This window comes from Macaca fascicularis, chromosome 1 (genome assembly GCF_037993035.2).
Source record: "Macaca fascicularis isolate 582-1 chromosome 1, T2T-MFA8v1.1".
Classification (NCBI taxonomy): domain Eukaryota; kingdom Metazoa; phylum Chordata; class Mammalia; order Primates; family Cercopithecidae; genus Macaca; species Macaca fascicularis.
The window spans coordinates 125,451,789-125,468,439 of record NC_088375.1 but is presented as its reverse complement, the minus strand read 5'-3'; the positions used below and the strand labels follow the sequence as shown (position 1 = coordinate 125,468,439).

The window sequence follows — 16,651 nt, the reverse complement described above, 5'->3', positions numbered from 1 at the left end:
AAGAAAAGAGACTAAAGTCCTGAGCCCTACGGAATGCCAGAATTTAGAAGTTGAGCAAAGAGGCCGGGCGCGGTGGCTCAAGCCTGTAATCCCAGCACTTTGGGAGGCCGAGACGGGCGGATCACGAGGTCGGGAGATCGAGACCATCCTGGCTAACATGGTGAAACCCCGTCTCTACTAAAAAATACAAAAAACTAGCCGGGCGAGGTGGCGGGCGCCTGTAGTCCCAGCTACTGGGGAGGCTGAGGCAGGAGAATGGCGGGAACCCGGGAGGCGGAGCTTGCAGTGAGCTGAGATCCGGCCACTGCACTCCAGCCTGGGCGGCAGAGCGAGACTCCGTCTCAAAAAAAAAAAAAAAAAAAAAGAAGTTGAGCAAAGAGAAAGAGCCAGCAAAGGAATAATTACCCAGAAAGGTAAGAAGAATAGCAGAAAGCCCAAAAGAAAAGTGGAAGAAGTCAACTGTGTTGCATGACACTGAGAGTTGAAGCAAAAGTAGGATATAAAAGTGATTTGACAACCGGAAGTTTATTGGTGATCTTGAAAAAGACAGCATTTGTTATAATGGTTGCAGCAGGAACCAGATTAGAATAAGTTAAAGACTGAGGGTAAGGAAATGGCTAACAGTATATATAGGCAAGACTTGTGAGATATCTTGAGTAAAAAAATAAGCAAAAATTGAGGGTAAGAGCTGGAAGGGATATAAGGAGGTCAAGAGATGAATTTTTGGCTTGCCAATTCTATAAAATGTTTGCATGTGCATGATAGAGAAGCAGAGGAGGAGAGATACCGTAAGAGGAAGACATTAATGTTATCAGAGAGAGGAGACAACCAAAAACTAGAAGTCTCTGAAATGGAGAAAAAGGGCCTGAAAATAATGTAGAAAGCTAGAGTTTAAAAATAAATTAGTGGTAAGTGTATAGAAATTACACAAATAAACTAACAAAAAAACACAATTATTAACCCCAAGGAAAATATACACAGGAAAAAAAATAAGCTATGAATGGCATCACCCTGGTTAAAACAATGTAAACAATGACTAACTGAGCTAACCAAAACTGATATATCAAAAAGATGCGGAGGGGCTAGGCAGGGTGGTGTGTGCCTGTGGTTCCAGCCACTCAGGAAGCTAAGGCGGGAGGATGGCTTGAACCTGGAAGTCAAAACTGCAGTGAGCCATGAATGCAACACTGCATTCCAGACTGGGTGACAGAACAAAACCCTGTCTCAGAACAAAACAAAAAACAAACAAAAAAAAGATGCAGAGAGAGGAAAAATATATGTGAATGTGGGATGATGGGAGTTGGAAAGGCACATGAAAAAGTTAAATCTTCATCTTCTATGGTAGGAAGTCAATAAATAATCCTAAAGAAAAGAAAATAAATTAAATAAATATGAATATGTCCCTTATTCACATACAAATTCTTCCTCTCTCCACATCTTTTCAATATAGTTATATCAGTTTTGGTTAGATCAGTAGTCATTGTTTACATTATTTTAACCAGGGCAATGCTGTTTTTCTTAATAAGCCTTATTGAATTGCTTGATTTCTTAAACCAGGGGTCCCTAAGCCCCACGCCACTGACTGATAGCAGTCTATGGCCTGTTAGGCACCAGGCCGCACAGCAAGAGGTGAGCGACAAGTGAGCGAGCATTACCACCTGAGCTCCGCCTCCTGTCACATCAGTGGTGGCATCAGATGCTCACAGGAGTGGGAACCCTATTGTGAACTGCGCATGTAAGGTATCTAGGTTGCGTGCACCTTATGAGAATCTAATGCCTGATGATCTGAGGTGGAACAGTTTCATCCCTAAACCATCCCTACCCCTTCCCACCCCACCCATGGAAAAATTGTCTTTCACAAAACTGATTCCTGGTGGGTGCCAAAAAGGTTGGGGACTGCTGCCTTAAACTATGTCATATATTAATTTTGAAAATGATACAAACTAAATTTTAACAAATCAATGATCACGGACTCAAATGTGCTGTAAAACATCATATCTGGTTTGAATCAAAGTGAAGAAAAAGGTCCATGAAACTCAAAAGAATAAACAAGGCATTAAAAAAAAAAATACCAAAAATTTAGAATACAAGGCAGACCTTTTCACTTGGAATACTACCATAGAATTCTCTTCTAATTCTGCTATTAAAAACTACAAAGGACCAGGCATGGTGGCTCACACCTGTAATCTCAGCACTTTGGGGGGCCAAGGCAGGTGGATCACCTGAGGTCAGGAGTCTGAGACCAGCCTGGCCAATATGGTGAAACCCCATCTCTACTAAAAATACCAAAATTAGCTGGGTGTGGTGCTGGGCGCCTGTAGTCCCAGCTACTCATGAGGCTGAGACGGGAATCGCTTGAACCTGTGAGGCACAGGTTGCAGTGAGCCAAGATTGTGCCACTGCACTCCAGCCTGGGTGACAGAAAGAGACCCTGTCTCAACAACAACAAAAACTACAAAGGTGGAAAAGGTACTTTAGAATAAAATAAGGATAATAGCAGAACACTGTGTCACTCTTAGATACCATGCTTAAAAGGTAGTACAATGCGGCCAGGTGAGGTGGCTCACACCTGTAATCCCAGCACTTTGGGAGGCCGAGGTGGGCAGATCATGAGGTCAGGAGATCGAGACCATCCTGACTAACACGGTGAAACCCCATCTCTACTAAAAAATACAAAAAATTAGCTGGGCATGGTGGCGGGCGCCTGTAGTCCCAGCTACTCGGGAGGCTGAGGCAGGAGAATGGCATGAACCTGGGAGGCGGAGCTTGCAGTGAGCTGAGATCGCACCACTGCACTCCAGCCTGGGCGACAGTGTGAGACTCCATCTCAAAAAAAACAAAAAGGTGGTACAATGCAAAGAACAGTACATGGAACAATCTAAGACATACTGTTAAGTTCAGAAAGAGAAATTTGTAGTGCATGCTACCATTTCTCTGTGTATGTGTGTGTGTATGCATTTGTGTTTACAGGAGAAGGGAGATTAGGATACATACAAACTTTCTGGTTATATATTTATAGAATATTTCTGGAAGAATAAATAAGAAATTGGTCCTTTAGTGAAAGAGAGACCAAGAAATAGGAATGGAAAGAAAATAGTACATTCCATTGTTCAATTTCACTTTTTGCCATGTGCATGCATTTTAAAAAATGTTTCTAGACGTCTGAGTTATAAAATGGCCCTGCTAACAGACAATCTGGGACATTATATTTAATCTTCCTGGGCCTTGGTTCCCTAAGCTGAATATTATTTTTACAAATAAGGTAACAAATGAAAGTATTTTGAAAGAACTGAAAGTAACTAATAAAATATCAAGTATTTATTTCATTATTTTTTCTATTTTTTATATTGCAGGGGAGAGGAAGTTGGCTACTGCAATTTACAAAGTTTTTTTCCTCATATAAATTCATTTAAATTAAAGAAAAACCTACCAGTTCCATGAAATGTTGTGCCAACAACACGAACACAACTTGGTACTCGAAGATCCCAAAATCTAACAGTCTTATCTTGGGAACCAGATGCAATCATCCAGCCACTCCAGGTATAAAGTGCTAAAATATGCCCTATAAAAGATCATATACTCAATTATTAATGTGGGAGAGTGTCTTTCCATAACATATTCAAAGCTAAGCACTCTAGACTTGGGCAAGGTCGCTCATGCCTATAATCCCAGCTACTCAGGAGGCTGAGGCAGGAGGACTGCTGGAGCCCAGGAGTTCGAGGCTGCAGTGAGCTATGATCATGCCACTGCATTCCAGCCTGGGCAACAGTGCAACACCCTGTCTCTAAAAAAAAAAGAAAAAGCTAAGTACTCCTTATTTACAGGGCAAGTGGAGGTCTGGTTAATCAAATGTACTATGTGATAGAGATTTTTCACATTTATCAAATAGACTGACAATTTTAAAAATAAAATAAAATTCAGTAAAATGCACAACATCAAAACCATACTAGGCCAGGCATGGTGGCTCATGCCTGTAATCCCAGCACTTTGGGAGGCTGAGACAGGATGATGGCTTGAGCCCAGGAGTTCAAGACCAGCCTGGGCAACACAGTGAGACCTTGTATCTACAAAAAAATTTTTAAATTAGCCAGGCGTGGTAGCACATGCCTACAGTCCCAGCTACTCAGGAGCCTGGGTAGGAGCATCACTTGAGCTCAGGAGGTTGAGGCTGCAGTGAGCTGCAATTGTGCCACTGCACTCTGTCTGGGCAATAAGAGCAAGACCCAGTCTCTTAGAAAAGCAAATGCAGAGAGGAAAAAACACAGATTGAACAAAAAGAAAAGCAGCACTTGAAATTGATATTACATACCAGTATGTCCACTCAAAGCATGGAGGCCCTGTCCTCTTTGACAATCTGTTGTATAAATGTTACAATCCCCTGCTCCAGCACTTATTAAAATAGCTCCTCCGCTTTCTGGGCCTTCCATAAATGCCAAGTCTCTAATTGTTCCATCATGCATACTAAATTCCAGATCTGGTCCTGAAACAGTAATAAGAATTAAAAAAAAAAAATGCTGCTCAACTTACTGTGGTAACTTGAGATTGCTAAACTACCTCAAAACTGGTCAAGAATAATGGTTCAGAAATATGGTTTGTATTTTCATTTAGGGATTGGTATTATAAGCAGTTTCACTTCACTGAGCAAAGAATTTTATCAAAATAGCTATTACCATAGGGTTATCTTGTCTCTTATCTCAAAGAAAAAGAAAGAGAAGACAGGTGATGTCTAGAAAACATCTGGTAGCTATTTAAAGGTTATTTTTCTAATAATTTTATAAAACTCAAACACCACCTAGACACCTGTAAGAATTTACTAAGAAAGAGTAATACCTCATGAATGTAACTAAACAATTAGAATTACTAAAAAATTCTTAAGATTATATTCTTGGATTTCATTAAAGACAATACAGAAATACAACATGGAGGAAACATAACGTATACACTGGTAAGCTAGCTACTGCTTACATACTTGGGCCCTACCTGTTGCGTTACAAGTCTCCGCATTGAAGGGCAGCACTTTGACGTATTTGTCATTTGATCCTGTTGCTAATAACTGCCCACAAGGACTCCAGGCCACACAGTAAATGGATCCTTTATGATGTTTATTCCTTTTAAAACGTACCACTGGCTGCTTAGGAGTCTCATGTGCACTGAAAAGAAAAATTACAGAAAGATATCTCAATTTCTTGCTTGCTACAATCAATTATTATGAGGTTCCACATTATAGTTGTTCCTGAAGGAGCAAAAAGCATGTCAGACAACAGCTTATTAATAATTTTCAAAATCATAGAAGAAACAAATTAGAAGCATACTTAAAACCCAAAAAGTAGGCCGGGCGCGGTGGCTCAAGCCTGTAATCCCAGCACTTTGGGAGGCCGAGACGGGCGGATCACGAGGCCAGGAGATCGAGACTATCCTGGCTAACACAGTGAAACCCCGTCTCTACTAAAAAATACAAAAAACTAGCCGGGCGCGGTGGCAGGCGCCTGTAGTCCCAACTACTCGGGAGGCTGAGGCAGGAGAATGGCGTGAACCCGGGAGGCAGAGCTTGCAGTGAGCTGAGATCCGGCCACTGCACTCCAGCCTGGGCGGCAGAGCGAGACTCCGTCTCAAAAAAAAAAAAAAAAAAAAAAAAAAACCCAAAAAGTAAAATTATAAACCAAATCATACTAAACTAACTCTCATTTCAGATGACAAAGGAAACAGAATATACGACTTTAAAAAAAAACTCTCCATTTCTCATATTCTGTATAGATTTTAAACTCAGAAACAAAAAAAAATTAAAAAGCTAACAACGCTTCCAAATTTTTTTAAAAATGCAATAAGCATGTAATAAACATATAATAAGCACATAATAAACATGTAATAAACATATAATATGAGCAATGTGCAAAAGAGTTCTGTCCAGAGTTTAAAATCTGGTACAGGTAGATATTGTCATGACTACCTATATACAGTAAGGCAAGTATAAGTTGTTATATAGTCCAGTATAAAGCACTAGGCCTTAAAGGATAGGGTGAATTTTTACAGAAAAAGAAGGCAGAACCACCACTTTAGTGACAATAAAATATAGCAGGGAAAGTACTGGCTGAGTATGCAGCAATGCAAAGAGTCTGTGGGGCTAGCGGTGAAAAGCACGAGGCATTTAGTAGAGTGAGCAGGAGGGATGTGGTGGGTGAGGCGCTGCAGGCTCAGCTGTGGAGGGTTCTAAATGCCACGCTCCTCAAGAGTTTGTCCTTTAATGACAGTCAAACATTGGCTTAATGGGGTAACAGCATTTTATCTACACTTTGAAACACAGACTAATATGAAACTAAAGATTTCTAAATCAGGTATAACGATAAAATCAAGTCTATGTAAGAAAATGTACATGTTTCTGGAGATTCATCCTGAAGGATGAAAGGGTTAAATGACATAATATCTAAGATTTATTTTTAATACTTTAGCAAATAAAAAAGATGAAGGGAGCAATGTTACAAAAATCTTAACTATTGAATTTCAGCATACTAGTCTCTCTACTTTTGTGTCTTTGAAAATGTTCATAATTAAGAAATTTTTTAAAAACAAACAAGAAGACCGACAAATCTCTAATACCTAAGAAGCATTTAATATTGATCTAGGCAGGGCACGGTGGCTCATGCCTGTAATCCCAGCACTTCGGGAAACCGAGGAGGGCGGATCACGAGGTCAGGAGATCGAGACCATCCTGACCCCGTCGCTACTAGAAATACAAAAATTAGCTGGGCATGGTGGCACGTGCCTGTAGTCCCAGCTACTCAGGAGGCTAAGGCAGAAGAATCACTTGAACCAGGGAAGTGGAGGTTACAGTGAGCCGAGATCGTGCCAATGCACTCCAGCCTGTGATAGACAGAGTGAGACTCTGTCTCAAAACAAAAACAAAAAACCAAAAAACTGATCTAGAGAACAGACCAGATAAAAAGATTTTCTTTTCAGCTGCACAACCAATTTATCACCAAGTACCACTGATTCCTTCTTTAAATAGATTATACCTCTCAAACCCACCCACTTTGCCCCACCGCCACTGCCACCACATTAGCCATCAAATACAAACAGCTTCCTCCCTTTCTCCCAGCATCTCCTCTTATTGCCATCCAATCACAGGCAGAGGGATCATCTCAAAATACATTTACACTTGATCTGCTACTTTCAGTGGTAAGTACTTTCACTGCACTCAGCATGAAATCTAAAATGGCTAGAAAGCTCTGCTTAATTTAGTTCATGTCTATCTCTGCAGCCTTATCAAACTCAAGCTCATAATTTTCCAACCAATCTGAATTTATTTCAGTTCCTAAAAAAAGCCAAGCTCTTTCTCACCTCATGTTCCCTCTATATTATTCTCTTCTCCCTTCTCTTTACATAGCTAGGTTCTACTCATCCTTAGATCTCAATTTTAGTGCCTCTGCCTCAAAGAAGTCTTTCTCTGACTTGCCAGTCTGCACCCTACCCCATTCCCATTTTATTCTCTCACAGCACCTTGTAATCCTTCTTCATAACATCTACCAAAATGTGTATTTGTGTTCATTTGCATGACATAATGCAAATGAATGCATCTTCCCCACTAAACCAGAAGTTCCATGAAGCCAATAAACATGTTTGCTTTACACACAACTATAGTACCTAACACACAGGAACCCAAAATATGTATTTGCTAAATAAATGTATTTCTTTTCTTTTTTTTTTTTTTTTTGAGATGGAGCGCCCGCCACCTCGCCCGGCTAGTTTTTTGTATTTTTTAGTAGAGACGGGGTTTCACCATGTTAGCCAGGATGGTCTCAATCTCCTGACCTCATGATCTGCCTGTCTCGGCCTCCCAAAGTGCTGAGATTACAGGCTTGAGCCACTGCCCCCGGCCTTATTTTCAAATCAGTTTCTTCACAGCCTATGACACATCTGTGTTTGTGTAAGAAATACAAAAGATGAGAAACAGTTACCTTAAGTTCAAGTTAACCCTAAACATACAAGTCTTTGGTTCTACCTCCATAATTATTGCTATTTCTCACTCCCTTATAGAGAATTTTGCCATTCTTTCTTAAATATTTCTACTTAAATAATGCAGTGAGCACCAGTAAATTATAATACTATCAATTAACCTAGGCCTTATTATATTCCCTTTCCCAATCATTAAATGCTATCAACAGTCCAAAAGCCTAAATTATTGGTTTCAGACATAGAGATAGCAAAAAAATACAAACAAATGAAAAATCCCACCCCTCTGTTTCTCAAACTAGGGTTATAATTAAAAAGTCTTAAGAGGTGTAAAACAGTAAGAGTTGTATGTAAATTACATGCATAATTTATAAATAGGTGTGTATGAATAGGAAAAAACACAGTATATTTAGGGTTCAGTACCAGCCAAGGTTTCAAGAATCCACTGGGGTTCTTAAAATGTATCCCTTGCAAATAAGGGGGGATTACTATATAAAGAATTTTCAGATAAAAAACAAAATACAAAAGCCATGGAAATAAAGAAATCTAAAGCAATAAATGAGCAATGTTGTAATCAAAAACATTTTATGAAAAAATTATAAAGTTAATCAATGACTTAAGTATATTTCCTAAGCACTGAAAGTAAAAACAGTTATTTTGTAACAGAAAATAAAGTTTAATCAAAGGAAAGAAAGATTTGAAACACTACTGAATGGCAATTCTGGAAAAGGAACCTGTAAGGCTAAATTAAAAACTAAGGTAAGAATGGCAGCACAAGTCATTGATCCTTACCTTGGATCAATTACGTCTGGATAGGCACATACTCTCAGAGTTTTTGAATTAGAACCAACAGCATATAAACCTCCAGCTGGATGAAAAGCCACTGCTCTAACAGCTTGTGTGTCTTCTAGGATATTAATACAAACAAACTGCTTTTTTGATTTGTCATCCTATGGAAAGAATGAATATTAAAGTCACCTATTAAAAAAATGAATTTGAAAGAATTCATCTTTCTCCCATTTTAAATTCATTTGAACTGTATTATTCTTGTTGGATCATGTTAGGTTTACTACCAATAACCATATATTATTTTCTCTATGTTTTTCTTACTTTATTAAATCTTAGTAACATCCTTTAAGAGGCAAACACACACACGAGTAGGCTACAGTGAAGAATCCTATTTTGGAGACTTAAGAAGCCACTAAGATACTTCCAGGTATTATCTTCAGTGATGCTTCTTATCTTTATTCTGGGACACCAGGTAATATTAAGCACCTACAGCTACCACAAATGCAGCAAATCTTTGAATCCTTTTAATAATGCACCATCAGACGAAACACTATTTGCAAAGTCACCCATGTTTCTCCAAGCTTCATTACAGCCCCATAGATCCTTAGCCCTCCTGCAGCCAGCTTCTCCTGGATGGTTTCTAATGGTGTTTCTTCTATCTTCCATTGTTTATAATCTGGAAATTCCATTTTATTATGTTCATGTTCACGTCCATGTCCATGGGCCATGTCTACATTCTTTAGATGATTCTTTTAAAATGCAGTATTACTGCTTTCCTTTTTTAAAAAGTTTTACTTTTTTTAATTAAAAAAAAAATACAGATGGAGTTTCTCCATGTTGCCCAGGCTGGTCTTGAACTTTTGGGCTCAAGCAATTCGCCCACCATGGCCTCTCAAAGTGCTGAGATTACAGGTGTGAGCCACTGCACCTAGCCAATTGTTCGTTTTGTTTTGTTTCGGTTTTTTTGAGATGGAGTCTTGCTCTGTTGCCTAGGCTGGAGTGCAGTGGCATGATCTTGGCTCATTGCAACCTCCGCCTCCCAGGTTCAAGTGATTCTCCTGCCTCAGCCTCCTGAGCAGCTGTGATTACAGGTGCCCACCACCACGCTAGACTAATTTTTGAATTTTTAGTAGAGACAGGGTTTCACTGTGTTGGCCAGTATGGTCTCGAACTCCTGACCTGAAGTGATCTGCTTGTCTCAGTCTCCCAAAGTGCTGGGATTACAGGCATGAGCCACTGCACCTGGTTCCAGCCAATTGTATTTAAATACATATGATTACATGAAGTTTTTCTGATAGCAGTCTCCATATATTAAGTAGCAAATTCAAATTCCCTAATTTTTCTATTTTTCATTACTCATTGCTAAACTAAGCTCAGTTCATAAACACTCAAGTTTTTCTTCAATTATTAAGACAAAATATAGTAATAAATATGGGCCAGGCACAGTGGCTCATGTCTATAATCCCAGTACTTTGTGAGGTCGAGTTGGGCAGATCGCTTGAGCCCAGGAGTTTGAAACCAGGCTGTGCAACATGGCAAAACCCCATCTCTATAAAAATGAAAAAAAAAAAAAAAAAATTAGCCGGGTGTGGTGGTGTGCATCTGTAGTCTCAGCTACTTGGGAAGTTGAAGTGGGAGAATCGATTGAGTCTGGGAGGTTGAGGCTACAGTAAGCCTGGGCAACACCTGTCAGGGAGGGGAGCGGGGAGTGGGGAGAAGGGAGGTAGAAGGTAGGGAGGGCTGGGGCACGAAGAAGGAAGGAAAGAATAAGTATGCATTCCTATATTAAGTTCTCTTTAACTATTAAGAGAAAAAAAGCCCACTAGAAGTTCTAACAAAAATAATAGAGTATCATTTGTGTTTCCAAATGAAGGAAGTACAAAGGATTATTAATCTGCTTAAGAAAAAATGTTTACCATTATCTCTAGCAATGAATATTTCAGTATTTCAAGCTGAAGTTATAAAATATCCCTTTAACAGCCTGGGCAACATGATGAAAACCCATCTCTACCAAAAAAAAAGAAAAAAAATACAAAAATTAGCTGGGTGTGGTGGCACATGCCTGTAGTCACAGCTACTCAGAGCGCTGAGGTGGGAGGATCACTTGAGCCTCGGAGGTCAAGGCTGCAGTAAGCTGAGATCGCACCACTGCACTCCAGCCTAGGCAACAGAGCAAGATTGTGTCTCAAATTAAATAAATAAACAAACAAACATCCCTATAAAATAAATGGAAAAATAATGGAAACATTTGAAAGTTTCATTTCTACTTTTTTTTTTTTTTTGAGATGGATTCTCACTCTATTGTTCAGGCTGGAGTGCGGTGGCACGATCTTGGTTCACCACAACCTCCACCTCCCAAGTTCAAGTGATTCTCCTGCCTCAGCCTCCCAAGTAGCTGATGTTACAGGCATGCACCACCACACTCGGCTAATTTTTGTATTCTTAGTAGTGATGGGGTTTCACCATGTTGGCCAGACTGGTCTCGAACCCCTGAACTCAAGTGATCCGCCCACCTCAGCCACCCAAAGTGCTGGGATTACAGGTGTGAGCCACCGCGCCCAGCCTCATTTTTACTTTAAACTGTCAACTCATCCATCCAGATCTATCTTCTGAAGAGAGAAGCTGAAGCAGTTCTGTATAAAAGCTTTGGTGACTCCTACTACTGACGTCATTTGAAACCACCGTGTTACCCCGACCAGGACTGACTGGACATGGTGAAGGAACCTCTACACTAGGTATGGTCAATAGACTCAACCAAACCCTGTCTTTTGAGAAGTATGAATGTCAAGTACACAGACAAAGGAAAATCACTTCAGCTCTGGATGTATTCTGAGAGGTCTAGGACTCATAATGACTACAGCAATGAAAAGACTATGCCTCTCTCTACCTAAGCCTTTATTCATGCAATACAACCTAATGTGTTATACTATGTATGTCCTATGTAAGTGAATTGAATGTATTATTCGTATGAATTTGGCTAGAAATGTTGCATTTTCCAATAATCCATACAAAGGGAATGTGACTGCAAAATTATATAATAGCATGGGGTAGATAAGAGAAAAAGGGAGGAAAGATGACTAATTAACTAAATGGCCTATAGCACATCAATAATTACTAAACATTGCTTTATAGCAGAAGCCACACACATTGATTTTATTTGCTGTCCTTCAGTGTTTTAAATTGACACAGAGTTTTGCTCTTGTTGCCTGGGAGGGAGTGAAATGGTGCAATCTCAGCTCATTGCAACCTCTGCCTTCCGGGTTCCAGTGATTCTCCTGCCTTAGCCCCCCAAGTAGCTGGGATTACAGGCACCCCCCATCACGCTCAGTTAATTTTTTGTATTTTTAGAAGAGATGAGGTTTCGCCATGTTGGCCAGGCTGGTCTCAAACTCCTGACCTCAGGTGATCCACCTGCCTCGACCTCCCAAAGTGTTGGGATTACAGGAGTGAGTCACTGCATCGAACCTTAAAATTTTTTTAATTTGTTGTCATTTAAAAAACTAGGATATTTCACATAAAAATCTAGATTTCTAGCTTTTCTTGAAAATCAGGTCAGGTGCAGTGTCTCACACCTGTAATCCCAGCATTTTGGGAGGCTGAGGTGGGAGGATTGCTTGAGCCCAGGAATTCGAGACCAGCCTGGGCAATGTAGTCAGACCATGTCTCTATTAATAGATATATATACATATATTTTTTGGAGACAGAGTCTTGCTCTGTCCCCCAGGCTGGAGAGCAAAGGCACGATCTTGGCTCACTGCAACCTCTGCCTCCTGGGTTAAAGCAATTCTAGTGCCTCAGCCTCCGGAGTGGCTGGCATTACAGGTGTGAGCCACTATGCCCGGCTACTTTTTGTATTTTTACTAGAGACGGGGTTTTGCCATGTTGGCCACATTGGTCTCCAGCTCCCGACCTCAGATGATCTGCCTGCCTCAGCCTCCCAAAGTGCTGGGATTACAGGTGTGAGCCACCATGCCTGGCCTAATATTTTTTTTAAAAATCAAAGGAACTGGAAACACTGGACTTGCATATTTCTTTTGCAAGGGACAAATGTTCCTTTATGCCTATCTATTTCATCCCTAAAAGCATCTCAAATTAACACCTTTGTTTATGGGGTTAAAATCTGAACTAGGAAAAGTAAGATAGAGTGAAGCTATATACTAGTTAGGAAAGGATGCTTGGTTCCAAAGCAAAAAAAATAGGTGTACTGATGAGAAGCCCAAAGAGATACCAATAATGAAATTAACCATAGGGTTCAGAGAATAACACAGAGCCTCAATTCATGTCCCAAGGCCGCTACTGGGCCATTAATATGAACACTCCCACATGTCCAACTGTGCTTTCTAAGGCTCCCTCTTCAGTTACACCACTGAGAGCTCAACTGCCCTGAGCCTTGAAATAAATACCAATATTAGCAGTAATAACTACTTTTTTAAAAGTTTTTTTTTTTTTTTTAAAGACACGAGGTCTCACTCTGTTGCCCAGGTTGGAGTGGTGCAGCGGCTATCCACAGGTGCGATCTAGTACTCTACAGTCTCAAACTTCCGGGCTCAAGACATTCTCCTGCCTCAGCCTCCTAGGTACTGTACACCACGTCTGACTAAAACCGTTCTTTCTTTGAATTGAGAATTCCTTAGCAAAATTTACAAGTGCATATGAAAACAAAAAAACTTCCTTCCCCAAAGTATTACCTCTTCCCCTTTTGACCTTGATAGACTCCCTGAAGAATCTCCAAGAGGTGGCTTAATGACCGAATGTTCTGATGAGCTGTGGGAGTAGAAATTCAAGTAAAGTTTACTCCATGTATCAAAATAGAAACTAAATTAATTTACCCTTTCAAACACTAATTTTTCTTTTTAGCAAACAATCCTAGCTGACTCCAAAGTTACTCTCGGGAGACATTTATTAAAATAGCCTCTGGATTCAGTAGCACCAATGGGAGTTGTAAGGAGGAGATGAAAAGCCATTCTGGGCCAGGCGCGGTGGCTCAAGCCTGTAATCCCAGCACTTTGGGAGGCTGAGGCGGGTGGATCACGAGGTCAGGAGATCGAGACTATCCTGGCTAACATGGTGAAACCCCGTCTCTACTAAAAATACAAAAAACTAGCCGGGCGTGGTGGCGGCGCCTATAGTCCCAGCTACTTGGGAGGCTGAGGCGGGAGAATGGCGTGAACCCGGGAGGCGGAGCTTGCAGTGAGCCGAGATCACGCCTCTGCACTCCAGCCTGGGCAACACAGCGAGACTCCGTCTCAAAAAAAAAAAAAAAAAAAAAAGAAAAGCCATTCTGGAAAGAAAATTAAGTCAAAGTCCACATATTTTATAGTGAGATGTCAAGTACCCTTCTCTTGCTTAGTTCCAGAATCCTGTTTGCTATGCTTAAATCCAACCCCAGACAGGACGCTGGAGAATGCTCCAGGGAAATTATCTGGCCCAAGAGAAAAAAATATCAGAAACTCACAGTTAAGGGTCCCTTAGTAAAACTATGTTTCCACTTAATCACTTTTTATGAGGCCAACAGGCAGACAGATCCACCCACATATGTAGCCCTTCCTTCTAATCAGCTTTTTAATTTTTTATTTAATATTATAAAATATAATAGAGACGGGGTCTCGCTATGTTGCCCAGGCTGGTCTCGAACTCCTGGGCTCAAGCAATCCTCCCCCCTCAACCTCCCAGATTGCTGGGATTACAGGTGTAAGCCACCATACCCGGCCAGTTTTTGTTTTAATGCCTCACTGTTTACAGCCAGCCAAAGCTTTCTAGATACCTGAAGAAAGCCTAGATAAAAGGTATAGACTAAAATGAACAGAAAAATGAACTTGGGAGAAGAGAAGCAATTTAGGGAACAAAAGCTACAAAAATATAATTTAAATCCTTAGATAGAAGAGGAAATAATGGATTAATAAGGAAACAAGAGCAATATCTATTTTTTAAAAAGGAAAAGAAATTAGATAATAAGAAAGACCTCTTAGAAAATTAAAATATGATGGTAGAAAAAAGTAAATCCATAGAAAACGGAAGTGAGGAAATTGCTAAATAATAATTTTTTAATTTCCTAGAACTTAAGTTTCCAACTTAAAAGGGCCCATGAAATACCCAGAAGAATGAAGAAAAATAGAATCATTCTGAGGTCTATTTTCTATATCATCATGAAGTTTCAGACTATCAGGGAAGCGAAGAACCTGAAAAATTCCAGAGTAGAAGGAGCAATAGGCCTCACCCAAAGAATGAGGAATCAACCAGCCTCACCAACACGGTGAACATGGTGAAACCCAATCTCTACGAAAAATACAAAAATTAGTTGGGTGTGGTGGCGTGTACCTGCAGTACCAGCTGCTAGGGTAGCAGAGACACAAGAATTACTTGAACCCAGGAGGTGGGGGTTGCAGTGAGCCAAGACTGCACCACTGCACTCCAGTCTGGGAGCCAGAGCAAGACCCTGTCTCAAAAAAGAAAAAAGAAAAAAAGACAATGAGGAATCAAAATAGCATCGGACTTTTTACTCAGAACACTAAAATTGGAAGACCATGTAGCAATGCCATTGAAATACTGAGGAATGATTTTCATCCTAGAATTCTATACCCAGCAATACTAACAAAAACGGTGAAAAAGCAAACACATTTTTAGACATGCAAAGTCTCAGAAACTTCACCTCTAATGTATCCCTTTTCAGGTAACTGTGAGATGTTAAAAACAGGGAACTTAATAAAGAGATGAGGTAAAGGAAACCCCAAGAGAACAGTAAGGAAAGTCCCAAGATTCTATCTAAGTGATCAAAAAAGCAATAAATATAAAGTGAAACAGGAGTGATCCTGGAGGGACATCTCCCAAGGAGAAAAAATGGAATAGAGAAATTTCTGATACTTTTTACAATTAATGAGAGAAGTTTTATGATCTTATAATTCTGTCAAAGCACTTACAGATAGTTTAGTGATAAATATTAAGAAAACTAATCATGTACAGACACATGTACAACAACTTGATGCAATTATTGTCTCCAGGAAAAACAAGAAGCTATACGAAAAAGAAATATAATCATATGGCACTACATGACTCAGTTGTAAATAACATTTACAAGGTCATAGTAATGTTAACACTGATACTGATTTAAACAAAAATTGATATATACTGAAGATAAGGGATAGACCAATTGAGGGTGCCATGCATGAAGAGTATGGTAGGGAATCAACACATAGCAAAAACAGTAATAGAGGCTGGGTGTGGTGGCTCATGCCAGTAATTCCAGCACTTTGGAAGGCTGAAGTGAGCGAATCATGAGGTCAGGAGTTCGAGACCAGCCTGGCCAACATGGTGAAACCCTGTCTCCACCAAAAATACAAAACACTAGCTGGGCATGGTGGCACATGCCTGTAATCCCAGCTACTCAGGAGACTGAGGCCGGAGAATTGCCACTGCATTCCAGCCTGGGCAACAAGAGCAAAACTCCATCTCAAAAAAGCAAAACAGTAATAGAAGTATATTATTGAGAAATGCGGATATAGCAAAAGGCTGGGTGTGGTGGTTCGCTCCTGTAATCCCAGGATTTTGGCAGGCTGAGGTAGGAGGATCACTTAAACCCAGGAGTTCAAGACCAGCCTAGGCAACATAGTGAGAGCCCATCTTTAAAAAAAAAAAAAAAAAAAAAAAACTGTATTATATGTATCAGAAAAAATAGCCAAATGGGTTGAAAATGGCAGCCAATAAGAAATAAAACCATGGACAAAGATGGGTTCTATTTTAAGCCTTGAAGTACTATTTGTCTTTTGAAATCATGTATGTATATTACATGGACAAAAACAAAAATTAAATTTTAAAATTTGAGTTCTTGTTTCGAAAGTACTCAAAACAACTATTATGAAAACTGTAATAAAAAGCAAATATTAAAAAAATAAAAATTTAGAAAAGCAAAAATTGAATG

General features: G+C 39.9%; 1 protein-coding gene and 1 pseudogene across 44 annotated transcripts in view; both read right to left on the bottom strand.

Annotated features, from left to right (window-relative positions):
• The window catches only part of WDR47 (WD repeat domain 47), a 71,697-nt gene that overhangs the window by 7,625 nt on the left and 47,421 nt on the right, over window positions 1–16,651 (bottom strand). For 24 of the 44 annotated variants that reach the window (XM_073999987.1, XM_074000006.1, XM_074000007.1 and 21 more), the window contains 5 exons: window positions 13,425–13,500; window positions 8,740–8,897; window positions 4,982–5,150; window positions 4,310–4,487; window positions 3,431–3,562 (listed from right to left, as the gene is read on the bottom strand). In XM_073999987.1, the coding sequence (XP_073856088.1) occupies window positions 3,431–3,562; window positions 4,310–4,487; window positions 4,982–5,150; window positions 8,740–8,897; window positions 13,425–13,500 (713 nt within the window). Of the gene's footprint in view, window positions 1–3,430; window positions 3,563–4,309; window positions 4,488–4,980; window positions 5,151–8,739; window positions 8,898–13,424; window positions 13,501–16,651 lie in introns of all 44 variants that reach the window. The other 20 variants (XM_074000027.1, XM_074000043.1, XM_074000028.1 and 17 more) reach the window with 1 other exon arrangement.
• On the bottom strand, window positions 9,039–9,611 carry LOC141407554 (NADH dehydrogenase [ubiquinone] 1 beta subcomplex subunit 3 pseudogene; annotated as a pseudogene).